Source organism: Choloepus didactylus, chromosome 4 (genome assembly GCF_015220235.1).
Source record: "Choloepus didactylus isolate mChoDid1 chromosome 4, mChoDid1.pri, whole genome shotgun sequence".
Lineage (NCBI taxonomy): Eukaryota > Metazoa > Chordata > Mammalia > Pilosa > Megalonychidae > Choloepus > Choloepus didactylus.
Genome location: NC_051310.1, coordinates 110,900,372 through 110,913,647, shown reverse-complemented (window position 1 = coordinate 110,913,647; position 13,276 = coordinate 110,900,372). Strand labels below are relative to the sequence as shown.

The 13,276-nt window shown below is 39.0% G+C and overlaps 1 protein-coding gene across 4 annotated transcripts in view; it reads left to right on the top strand.

Moving 5' to 3' along the window:
- MAP2K5 (mitogen-activated protein kinase kinase 5) overlaps positions 1-13,276 on the top strand; it is a 320,772-nt gene that overhangs the window by 227,088 nt on the left and 80,408 nt on the right. For 3 of the 4 annotated variants that reach the window (XM_037833600.1, XM_037833603.1, XM_037833601.1), the window contains one exon: positions 1,091-1,120. The exons of the other annotated variant lie outside the window; for it this stretch is intronic. In XM_037833600.1, the coding sequence (XP_037689528.1) occupies positions 1,091-1,120 (30 nt within the window). The remainder of the gene's footprint in view (positions 1-1,090; positions 1,121-13,276) is intronic. 4 annotated transcript variants of the gene reach the window in all.

The window sequence follows — 13,276 nt, the reverse complement described above, 5'->3', positions numbered from 1 at the left end:
GTTCAAAAATAGTTGGGGCAGTGTCATTGTCTTTGGAATGAATGCACAACTCAAGATCTGAAAAGTTAGTGGGATATGCTGGAAAGAACACTGGATTAAATTGTAAGTCTTGGATACATTCCCTGTATTACCACATTAACCATGTGGGAACTCCTTTAGTGGGATTCTGGGGTTCTAATCTATAAAGTGGATTGATGGTCTTTTAAATCCATTTCAGCTTTAAAGTTCCCAACATCGCAATTCCATTGTGAAAGTAGTTAAAAGCACATATAGAGGGTTTCAGGACTGAGGAATAGTCCGCATTATGAAATTGCAAATTTTGCCACTGTTTTCTGTAAGTTTTGTCTGTGTTTGGCTTACTGTTAAATCTGGTCTTATTACTTTATACCAAGCCTATTCCTGGTTCAATCATTTTGTTTTTACGGGTAAGGATCCAAAGACAAAAATTAAGTAACTGGTCCAGAAACACATGCAGTTTACAAATCAGGATAAACAAGAAGCTCTAAGAATTCACGTTCCCAATTTCAAACTTAGACCCACAATTCTGACTTCACATTCTTGAAGTGAGCATTTTCCCACTAGTCATCGATCTTTTCATCTAACTAACAAATGGATGAAAATAGTTTAAAATTTTCACCTTCATAATGTGGCCTCTCAGATCCTGGGATGTGCTTGTAACAGAAAACTTTACAGTACTCTGGACTAGGAACAATTAGGTGTTCCCATTTTATAGTTGGAAAAGCCCATAATTTCTTATAGTTTTATATCTCTGTCTAGAAGAAACTGTTGCTCACTTCTAAATGTGTGTAATGCCCATAGAGCTGAGAATATTCCTAAGAGAAACTAGATAAGTGTAATTTTTAATTGTTAAAATTAGAATGTTTTATCAAGGATGCGATGTCCATTGAAATCATGTCCATTCTAAATACAGCTCTTAATGTAATTACAGCAATAATTTAGTTCATGCATTTCAGATTATGAGCCTTGTTTTTTTGCTGGATAAAATTCTGAAATTTAGTACTTGTCTGTCTTAAGGAGATCTGCCCTGCATGCAAATCTGTAACTAGACAAATATTATTTCCTTTCCCAGCTTGCTCTTGGGAGGTTTCCATATCCTCAGGTAAGATTGTTCATTACTGCCGTTTGCCACTGTGACATTCATTCCTATGTATGAAGGTTCAGGGAGCAATTGTGAACATTTGAGTCACATACAAATAAATCTGTCCTGTTAAATTGAAAAGTGATATCTTAAAGAAATCATTTAGAAGTCTCTATTGATTTTTTTATTTTTTTTAAACTCCAGGTTTTTTCCTCTTTCTTAAAGGTTGAAAGCGATTATCATGTTCTTCCTTTATGTGACATTGGGGATGTTTTTCCTTATCCTGGCCCAGTACTGTGTGCTCATGTTGAGGTTGGAGGAGAAGCACATCCATTTCTTGATACAGTCTTTGAGCTTTTAGATTCAGTTAAAATTATTTGAATTAAAGAATTAAAATGGAAGATAAAAAAAAAATCTAATCTAGGTCATTATTTTTGCTAAGCAAATAAAATGGGCCTCTAATTTTATGAGGGTGTGATTTGCCACGTATTATTTTCAGAAATTTTCCTTCCTCCTATCCACATTTCTAAGAAAACAAACTGTCAGTTTTTCTAGCATTGCTGACTATGATCTTTATAATTTCTTTAAGATTTTTATTATAGAAGTATTCTAGCCCTTAAAATGTATTTTGTGGTTTGAAAATGATTCCCTAGTGTGAGGTTGGAGGGATATGTGAAATGTCTAGGGACATGAAAAATGAATGATTTGACTGTTTTCCTTTAGTCGTTGCCTACTGTTTTTCTGACATCTTGGTCTGTACAGGCCAAACTGCCTAGAGGCATGTCTGATTTAAAGGTGGTGTTGGTCTCTGCTCTTTAAGCATCTATTAACTTGCTATTATTATGCAAATAACTGTTGTATTACACATACTAATTTATGCATAGTTAGATTATGCAGATGCATCACAAACACGGTTATTGAATAATAGGATGGAGCTTATTCTACCATCTTTATAAGCTGTTTTAAGCAAATTCTCCTGACACTCATGTGGACATTTAAAGACCCTTCACTCACTGAAAAGTCTTCTGTATCCTTTCCCTTTTACAGTTAAAGCCATTATATGAGTGGAAGAGAAATTGTCTAAGTTGTTGAGTTCAAGAGTATCGGTCTTGGGTTTCAAATTTATAGATTTCTTTTTGTAAACATATTCTTTTCCTTAAAGAGAAAATCTAAAATATAATAGCTTGGCATGCATGCTTGCATTTGGTGAGATTTTAGTGTACATAGCCTTGTTGTTTAGCTCTAGGTAGCCCATCAAATTAAAATCAAATTTTCAGGATTTACGGCTCATTAGAATATTTATCTTGGTAAGCCTCTTATTCTGTCAGTGATTTTTATGCAATACACCATTTGGCCAACTAAGTAAACTCCAATTTTGAGATCTATATAATAGGTCTCTCAAACAAGTCTTAGAAAACTTGTAAGCCATCTAATAAAAATGCCAGAGATTAAGAATGTAGCCATATTCTTGAGATTCCTAATCTCTGGAGTAATTAATCAGTGATATTTGGTGAATGATAATCTAAGAAACAGATTGTCATTGCATTTGACAAATGAAGCATTTGAAGGCTACAGTCACATTTGGGAAAAGTCTGTACACCTTTTGCAATGTTGTTTTCCTGAATGTCTAAGTACACATTTAATTGATCAGTCAAGTGGAAGTTGGACATTTCTAATGTGCTGAACTCCCTAGTTAGCACTAACCTTTATGCCAGAACGGGGGAAAAACTGTTTTCTTTGAATCCTGATAGATATTGTCACCAAATTGAGATTTTTCAAACAGAAGCTGCTTTGATACCATAAGGCCTATTTTCCAGATCTTTCAACAAGAGCTCGTTGTGCTTCATTGCTAGAGTCAAAATTTTTAGTGCACTTAGCATTTATCTTACAGACTTTGTACTATAGACTGAGGGTTTGGAAAAGATACTTTATAAAAGCCCTCCACCCCCACCCACCCCCCGCCCTGAAAAAAAAAAAAAACAACACTTTAAAAAATGTATGTTTTTATAATATAACAAAGGCTGGGTTATGAAATAACACCTTCTCTTTAGCCATATTATCTCACCTGAACTCCCAGCCACTCTGTGAGGTAGGCCTTCTCTCATTGAACAAGCAGAATGGCTAATTTGCTCACTGTTGAACTGCAGCTGGTTTGGTTCCATTGACATCCCAAGTGGAATAGGCAAGAGTGAATCATAGACTCTCAGGTTTGGAAGGGATCTCAGCCATCATTGAATCAAACCTCTCCGTGATATCCCTGAAAAGCAAACCTCCATGCTTTGCTTAAACACCTCCAGTGGCGGGAAACTCACTACTTTTCAAAGCAACCTTAGTGTCGGATCAGTGTTCTATTCACTGAGCTGAGGGCTGCTCCATCCTAATTCTCACACACTGGTCTGGTCCTTGAGGACATGGAAGCCATTCATGTATCCTTCGGGTCACATAGTTTTGAATCCCTTCTGCATCCAGAACTGGGGAGAGTACTAGGGCATTGATGCTCAAAAATCAAATCAGAGCACCAGATCTGAGCTCTCTTCACTGGTGGCAAGTTGAGGAGAGTGGTTTATTGGAAAGAGCTCTGGACCAGGAGCCAGAAGATTGGAATTAGAACCCAGTTTTCCCACAAACTCTCTGGTCACCTCAGACCTTAATTCTTGCTTGGTGACTCCTCGAGGTGTCAGTTTCCTCATCTCTAAAATGAGGATCCTGATACCTACCTTTCCTATTTGATTAGCGGAGATGTGCAAATCAAATGAAATTATGGATATGAAACCACTTGGAAAAATACAAAGGGCAACTCCACTGGCCCTAATGTTGGGCTGCCACACAAATCAGAATTTCTGTCAGCTGAAGGGAACCTTTGGAAAAAGATGTTCTCAGCAATCTTCCAGCTGCAACTGGAGCAGGGCACAAAATGAGCAGAGAGAAAAGCCGGGAGGAGAAGCTATCTTCAAGATTCATCCTTCACCCAGCCCAACATCAGTGCTGCTGACAGCATCATTAGCAGCTCCTCTTCCCACCAGTGACACAGTGGATATCTGGTGGGGTACATATGAGGGAGGAGTGTTGGGAAGATATTAAGGAGAGTCAGTGGCCTGGGGCCAACATAGAGGTTAAAGGGCTGGGTTTTTGTTGAGATAATCATTCTGTATGGATTTGATTGTTTTGTGGGTTGGATTTTTATTTGTTATTTGAAAGCATTATCTTTCCTTTAGGAAAGTTTCCTTTTAGTTTCCTTTTAGGCCTTATGATTGCAGTCTCCTTGGCATGCAGTTTAGGACATTATAGAGGAAAAAAGGATTAAGCGCCATTACAAATGCACAATCTTATTATTAGGGCTTATAATAGGAAGAACAGTGATGTCTTGGATTCATCTAGCACTTTTACCACATAGCGCTCCAAAGCATTTTCATTTCTGTTTTCTGACTCAGCTTTACATCCTGCCTGCTCAGACTATTCTTTTCAGCCTCCAGGTGAGCAAACTAAGGCTCGGAGAGGTGTAGCATCTTACCTCAGGGAGAAATGGCTCCAGTTAGGGGTAGGACTTGCAGGCAACTAGACCACTTAACTGGCTCTGTGTATTCTTAATTTGCTTGGCTATTTGTATCATGCTCACCTTCCCTCTCAGACCCACCAACCCCTTCTCCTAGTTTGCCTTCTCTGCCCTGGGGAGGCCTCTTGTATATATGAGAAATGCTGAGCATGGGAGGGTTGTGCAATTGTAGATGATGACAAGACCATTCCCTAGAGCCCTTCTGCTTTTCTTACCATGTGTTTAGCAGAGTGACAGGAGGATCCCGAGGGCCCCAGAGCTCTCACTGACCCCAGTGTCATTAAATTCTGGGTGCCTGTGGAGCATAAACCACAGTGGAATAATAAAAATTTTAAACATCTTGCAAACAGTGTCTCAATTTCTTGAACGCTTTAGCTTTAATAGTAGTCTGGAAAAATGTGCAGGTCTGCGCAAGGACTGGAGCTGTGTGTAGTTAACCATGTAGCTCCAAATTCAGTTGACTTAAAAAACATGATGGTGGACAATGGCTTGTTTAATGACACCATAATTTAGGAAAAATGAAAAGGATTGCCTGCTAAAAATCATCATCCTTCATTCAAACTTAACAGTAGTGCACTGCATTAGGATGATAGGAAATCCATTAAGGAAACTTCTCAGGGGATGTGCCAATTCTGGCATTTGGAAATTTGATAAGTGAGATGCCACAAGAAAGTGAAGATAATACAGATACAAATGTATTTAAAATACTTTTGCATCTATAAAAATGTTTTTCTTCTTTTGGCTACAATTCCTGATCTTGGTTAATAAATTACATCAAAATGACCTGAAGTTAAAAAGAGGGAAAAAATCTGAGCAAATAGCGCCCCTGGTATTGTAAAGCTTTGAATGTTTTCACACCCCATTAATTTATTACTTCTCTTTCTTCATCTTTAAATTTCATTTAAAAAAAAAAATTCCTACTCCCCGCTGCTGCAGTGATTTTCATCTTGTTGTTAATTTTCCCTGCTCCATATGGAGCTCCAGACATTTCACCTGGAGGCTGTACTAGATTTTACTGTAGTGATCGTACTTCCGGAGGCCAAAACTGTCATTTAGGGTTCCTGGTGCATCTGTCTGCGCCAGGCTTTTCACTGGCTTGGGAGAGTGTGAATAACAAATTGGATGCACCTGAGATTCGGATGATTAGTGTGTTTTGTGAATCTCCACGACTTGTAAGCAGATAGCTGTAGGGGGGAGGGCTAAACAGCAATTGTGGGTGAATCTGTACTCACACCTTACATTTGGGGCTTTGCAAGGGAAGTGCAAACATCCTAGGCAGTCTGAGTGCAGAGAGAGTAACAAATATTTCATCCTGCCTTGTCATTGATTAGAAAAGAGCCTTTAATTTCATTTCACCCCATGTTGTGATTAATTTGCATTCTTTGTCAGAAGTTAATGGAGTTTTTTATGGTTCACTCTGAAATCCTTGAAGACATCAGACTTGATCTGATGTTTATACAACCGCCAGCGGAATTTTTTCATTTGATTGATGGCAAGCTTGATGTTATTCCAAACGGCTTTTTAAGCTGTTTTTAAGAATTATTTGAATCAAATGCAAGTAAGATGTTGTAACGATCAAGATTATCTGTTAAAAATCTGTTTCAAATAAAGACGATGATAAGTAGTAAAAAGGATCAAAAAGATAAGAGAAAGTGAACAGTGATGTAATTTGTTAAAAATACTTAAGAATGGCATTTAAGTAAATTATTGGGGCATATAGATAAGGTCACTTTTATTAAAAAAAAAATCATCTTACCAAATGGAATAATCAAGGCTAAAGTAAAAAGAAATCTGGATCCTTTAGGATTAAAAACCTTTACCACCAATTGGTAATTCTCATTTATTCTGCCAGCTTTTGTCACCAGTATACGAAATAGAGATCTACTGTTCTTAACTCAAGGAGACAGGGCTGTCAGGCCTGTTAGCTGAACAAAATGATGACATATTACTTGTCTGAATAAAGAGGCATTCTTAAATCCCAGTACAAGTCAAACATAAGTGGATAATAGAGGAGTTTAAGTGAAAGACATGCATTCTTAATAGTATTATGACTGGTCTTTTTCACAAGATAATACAGAAATGAAAATGTCCTATTGTTAAAAGCAAAATACCCAAGTTTGTGGGTGAGAGAAATGTGTGTTCACCCCTATACTGCAATATATCAAAGTGTAAGAGGAGCTGTAGGTGGTGTTTGCTTCAGAACCCCCTGCTACTAACCAAGGAAATATGTTTTGCAAATGCTTTTTGATTACTAATACCATTTGTTTGATTTGAGGGCTTTGCCTTGCTTCAGTAGATTCTTGCTTTGCTGTGATTGCTGCTAGTGAAAGTTACTCATAGGTCAAAAGGCACTTTCATTTCAAACAGATTAATTTATTTGCTATATTTGAAAGCTTGCTAAACAATTGGGCAGTCTTAATTGAAGTTAACTGCTTTCTGATCCTTGTATTAACCTGATCTAAGGTCCTTTTTATTATATCTAATCCATATTATTGACCAATTTGCCCTGTTTTCATTTAAATGTAAGCAGCTTGTCAAGGAGAAAATATTTTGTTTAACTTGGCATGGAAACCTGCTATTTTAACATGTTTTTTTTTTTTTCAATTGACAGAATGTCTTTTAAACATTTACTTATTTCTAATAATAAATTGTGTTCTGGATAAAGCATTTGTTTCATAATAGAGTAGAAAGCATATATTTTTAAAACTACGTAAGAATATTAAACACTTTTCAAATGCTACTGTCAAAATACTAGAATTTTTACGCTTAATTTTGTTGGTGTCTTAAAAGCCTTTCACTGATATGCTGTTACTAATCCTAATTGTGATTGTATAATATTATTTTATATTCAGTGTTAAATTTATCATTATCTTGGTTATGCAGTAACGTACTGATCATGCCTGAACCAAGTGAGATTTGTAAAATGCTTACAGATTTTGTTCTCTTTGGAAAGACATATTTGGAATCTATCCTTTGTGACATGAATTTTTTAAAGTTCAGAATATCAAGAATTTCAGTAAGTTTTTTGTATTATCCAATTTTTTGTATTAGGTTTCTAATCAAAGAAAAAAAATAGCAGTGGCTAATTACCCAAACTGCAAGAACTTACCTTTAACTGGTAAGAGCCCAAAAGAGCAAATTGTGTGTGATTTTTTTTCCTAAACATATTTCTAAGCTGCATGTTTTAATCCATTGATTACTTTTGTCCTATTTAAGATATAGACACTTAAAATATACTGATATTTCAAGCCATTAGATCAGATTTTAATGTTCTGTAAACTGCAGAGGTAAAATTTAAGTGATATGAAGTTGCTCTGTTATACATATTTGCTTCTTCCCAGGAGTTTTTTGATTGCCTATGTCAAATTCTTCTTCAGATATCCATCTCATCCTTATCAAGAAGTATCATAATTTTATTTGCTTAGACTAAGCTAAAGACAAGAGGTGGGTTTTTAATATTCCCTTAAAATAGGGCAGAAATTAATGTAAAATGGAAGAGAAATCATCCCCTAAGTATGGGCAACTTAGAAATGTGAAATTTTTCATTTAAGATAAACTACTTGTTAAAACCTGAGTTGAAGTATATTTAGTTAGCCAGCTAGGTTAGTGAGTCTTATCTTTTTTTAAGCATTAACCCTATGTCGGGTCGATTTTGTAGTACCTTTTAAATTATTATATGACCCATATCTCAGTTCAATTCAGGGTATATTTGTTGTTGATTGTTTACTCTGTGCCTGCCACTGCTAAGCATTGGGTGTACAGAAATGAAACAGATATGGTGCCTGCTATAAAAGAGCCCAGTCCAGTGGGGGAAAAAAAAACATAAAACAAATAAGGCAGTTGCAGTAAAAGGAAACCTACAGAAGGTGGGACACTCTGGCCTCAAGAGGAAGAGGGAGTGGTCAGCTCAGTGTAGGAAACCTCAAAGGTTTCAGAGTAATGCTTGTGCTCAGGCTCTCAGGCTCCAAGAATAGCTAAGAACTTTCCAGGCATTCTAGTCAACAGGAGCATCACATGGTAAAAGGTAAGTGTCTAAAATAATACATTGTATTTGGTGCGTTTCCAGTAGTTTAACTCAATAGGGTACTATTATTATTACTTTCATTTCCCTGACAGTTTTGCAATTTCCCTAGGTAACTTTTAAAGTAACACCAGAAGATGGGGAAGTAGGTAGAGGGAAGGGAAGAGTTTTGGAGGAGGAAGGTAGTATATCAGGATGGAGATGGTGAGTTTAGCAGAAACCAGATAACAAATTTGGGTTTGAAAATTTCATGAATCCTTTGACTGGGAGCCCGTTTGAGGTTGGAAAGTATTGCATTTAAGATCTCTCTCTCTCTGCCCCTGACAGAAACCCTTAGGAGTTCCCTGCTACTCTCTACACATATGACTTGGCACATCATTGGACTTTTTCCAGACTGCTGTGGGGGAATTATCATGATCAAATGAGCTAATGCCTAAGAGAACACTGTGAAAAATATAAGGTGGAAAACATAAACAAGATAATATTAGTATTATTTAAATTTCCCAAAAGCAGTTTAGGGATTTACCTGTGCAACTCTGAAAATATATGACCATGTCACACATCAGGTAGGACTAAAATGAATTGCTTTTCTGATCCCACAAGAGCCTTCCTTTGTAGTCTTTCTTTTTTGAGTTATAATTTATCATTCACAATCACAATCATAAAATACAGAATTTTATGCAGAATCTGCTCATTTTTAGTTCCATAACTGGGACCCATGATTCTTTTATAATCTTTAAATAATTAATGTAGCCTAGAAATAGAATTGATGTTTGAAGTGATGACCTCTGGCTTTCAGGTGGCGACTTTGCCATCTTCTCTCTCTCCTAGGCTCTGTGGTCCAGGAGGCCTTCCACTTTTCCCCACTTTGGATTATTGATGCTGTCTGGTACTTCATGTAATCATAGAATTTCTAGATATGAAGAAATCTTACAATGATGTAGTCCAACTCCTTTATTATACAGATGAGGAAATGGAGTTTCTTAGTCATTAAATGACTCCCTCATGATTACCAGATATTAGGCACCAAGGTCAGACTGTCACCTGTCCCCAGTTCAGTGGTCTTTTCACTCTAGAAGGATGATGGGGGTGTGGGAGGATGTTGTGCAAGAAGCACTCAAGAGATTTTGAGTCCAAATGGTCATCCTTATTTTACATTTCTGCTTTAATTTTCCATGGCTGCTCAAGCAAATACCTTGCCATGGCTTAAACAATGGGAACTTTTTAGCTCTCCATTTTGAGGCTAAGAGAAAAAGTCCAAATCAAGGCATAATCAAGGTAATGCTTTCTTCCTGAAAATTGGCATTCCAGGGCTCGCTGTGGCAATCGTTGGTCTTTGGCTCCTCCTCCATCTCTTAGCAGTGCACAGGGTGTCCTCTCCTGGCCTCTCTGTTTTCTTCTGAGTCTCTCTGAATTTCAGTTTCTTGCTTCCTGTGGCTTTCCCCCATCTGTCTGTTTTATTCTGCTTATATAGGACTCCAGTAATAGGATTAAGACCCACCCTGGGCCACACCTTAACTGATGTGACCTCATCAAAAGGTCCTACTTACAATAGGTTCTCATCCCCAGGAATGGATTAAGCTTAAAAACCTGTTTTTCTGGGGTACATGCAGCTCCAAACCACCATAGTACCCATCCACTCAGGTACTGCTTTCAACTAGTATATCTCCAGAGATGGAAATTACTGTCCCAAGATGCTCAATGCCTGCCAGGTAATTGCTGAATGGATAATGGATCCCTCAAGGGAACGTGTTCCTCAGCAGCAGTAGTAGCAGCAGCAACAGAGAAAGACATCAACTTTTATTGTTCTCCAGTGTTTTACTTATCACCATTTAATATAGAAAACTTGGGTAGATTTTGGGCTAGGGTCTTATTGGTATCCACGCTAAAAAGACGGTAGACCTGACCATGCTCCATCTGAACACGGATTACTTTTTAGATGTCCAGCAGTTCTGGATTAATGCCTTGAGGGTGAGGGTGTAGGAATTCTTCCTCAATGAAAATGTTGATGCTAAGAACCTAACAACCCACTTTAGTGCCAATAAAACAGACATGATAAATGCCTTGAAAAATCAATGAGTTGCCTAAAAGGAGCCCAGCTGATTGGATTTAAGACAAGAGGTTCAGGAGACACCTGGTGGAATGAGTGTTCCGGGGACTGCTAGGAGCTAAAAATGGAGATAATTTTCTGTTTATCCACAGAGCCAAGGTGTTTGTGTCCAGGGAATCATGGGAAACTGAGGCAGCCAATTAAAACCAAGTGTGGACCCTATTATGTATATTGTAAAGATCTACAGATGGTGACCACCATGGGGAGAAAGGAAGAAAAGCTGGCAAATGGAATATTCTTGTGTGGGAAAGATCCATTGGCATGTAGTTAAGAGGAGGGAAGACCAAAAGGAGGTAATGAAATTTGTATTCTGTTCAGAAACAGGTTGCAGAGAGCATCCTTTGGAGCATGAGAAGACCTTGACTCTAGGCCTGGTTTTGGTTTTGTAAAATAAACAAAAGAAAGTTTCCAACCAAAAGCCTCCCTGGGGTATAGGAGCTTGAGGCAACAGCAGTACCTCCAGCCTTTGCTCTTTGGACAGCTTTATGCTTCCTTGCTAGCCAGGCAGCTAGAAATGTCCAATGCTTTAGGGCAGAGGATACTGGGAGGCAGCGAGTGACATACCCAACAAATATACGTTGAATTACATTGCTGACCTGAGTTTTAGTCCTGGCTTCTCTTATTGTTTGACTTAATTTTTTTCAGACCCCAGTCTCCTAATCAGAAAAATGAGGGAAATATCCTAGGTCAGTCATTTACAGAATCATGGGAAGAGAAGACACAGAGGAGGTGGGAATCCAGGATTACACAAGCACACATACAAATACAAAGGCAGCTCTGCTTTTTTCTGTTAATTTTTTTAATGTATCAAAGTAATATTTTGTATTAACTGTTTCACTTTGCTAAAATTGTTGGAATACAATATACCAGAAATGGGTTGGCTTTTACAATGGGAATTTATTATCTTAAAATTTACAGTTCTTGGGCTGTGAAATTGTCCAACTCAAGGTATAGCAGAACAATACCTTTTCTGAAGAAAGGTCGCCAGCACCTTGGACACCTCTGTCACATGCGAAGGCACATCGTCAGTGCCTGCTGGTCCTTCTTTCCGGGTTCAGTTGCTTTCAGCTACTGGTTCCAGTGGCTTCCTCTGTGGGTCCTCTCTTAGCTTCTCCAGGACTTTTCTCTCTAAGCTCCCTCAGCCTTTTCTGTCCTTTATCCTCTCATAAAGGACTCCAGTTAAAAGATTAAGGGAGGCGGGGCAAGATGGCAGACTGGTGAGCTGTATGTTTTAGTTACTCCTCCAGGAAAGTAGGTAAAAAGCCAGGAACTGCGTGGACTGGACACCACAGAGCAATCTGTCTTTGGGCATACTTCATACAACACTCATGAAAACGTGGAACTGCTGAGATCAGCGAAATCTGTAAGTTTTTGCGGCCAGGGGACCCGCGCCCCTCCCTGCCAGGCTCAGTCCCGGGGGAGGAGGGGCTGTCAGCTCCGGAAAGGAGAAGGGAGAATTGCAGTGGCTGCTCTTATCGGAAACTCATTCTACTGATTCAAACTCCAACCATAGATAGACTGAGACCAGACACCAGAGACTCTGAGAGCAGCCAGCCCAGCAGAGAGGAGACAGGCATAGAAAAAAAACAACACGAAAAACTCCAAAATAAAAGCAGAGGATTTTTGGAGTTCTGGTGAACACAGAAAGGGGAAGGGCGGAGATCAGGCCTTGAGGCGCATATGCAAATCCCGAAGCAAGGCTGATCTCTATGCCCTGTGCACCTTTCCTTAATGGCCCTGGTTGCTTTGTCTATTAGCATTTCAATAACCCATTAGATCTCTGAGGAGGGCCGTTTTTTTTTTTTTTTTTTTTTTTTAAATCCTTTTTGCTTTTTCTAAAACAATTACTCTAAGAAGCTCAATACAGAAAGCTTCAAAGAATTGCAATTTGGGCACGTCAAGTCAAGAGCAGAACTAAGAGAGCTCTGAGACAAAAGGCAATAATCCAGTGGCTGAGAAAATTCACTAAACAACACAACTTCCCAAGAAAAGGGGGGTGTCCGCTCACAGCCACCATCCTGGTGGACAGGAAACACTCCTGCCCATCGCCAGCCCCATAGCCCAGAGCTGCCCCAGACAACCCAGTGTGATGGAAGTGCTTCAAATAACAGGCACACACCACAAAACTGGGCGTGGACATTAGCCTTCCCTGCAACCTCAGCTGACTGTCCCAGAGCTGGGAAGGGGGAGCAGTGTGAATTAACAGAGCCCCATTCAGCCATCATTTGAGCAGACTGGGAGCCTCCCAGCACAGCCCAGCAGCCCAGAACTGCCCTGGGGGGACGGCACTCACCTGTGACATAGCACAGTCATCCCTCAACAGAGGACCCGGGGTGCACAGCCTGGAAGAGGGGCCCACTTGCAAGTCTCAGGAGCCATACGCCAATACCAAAGACTTGTGGGTCAGTGGCAGAGACAAACTGTGGCAGGACTGAACTGAAGGATTAGACTATTGCAGCAGCTTTAAAACTCTAGGGTCATCAGGGAGATTTG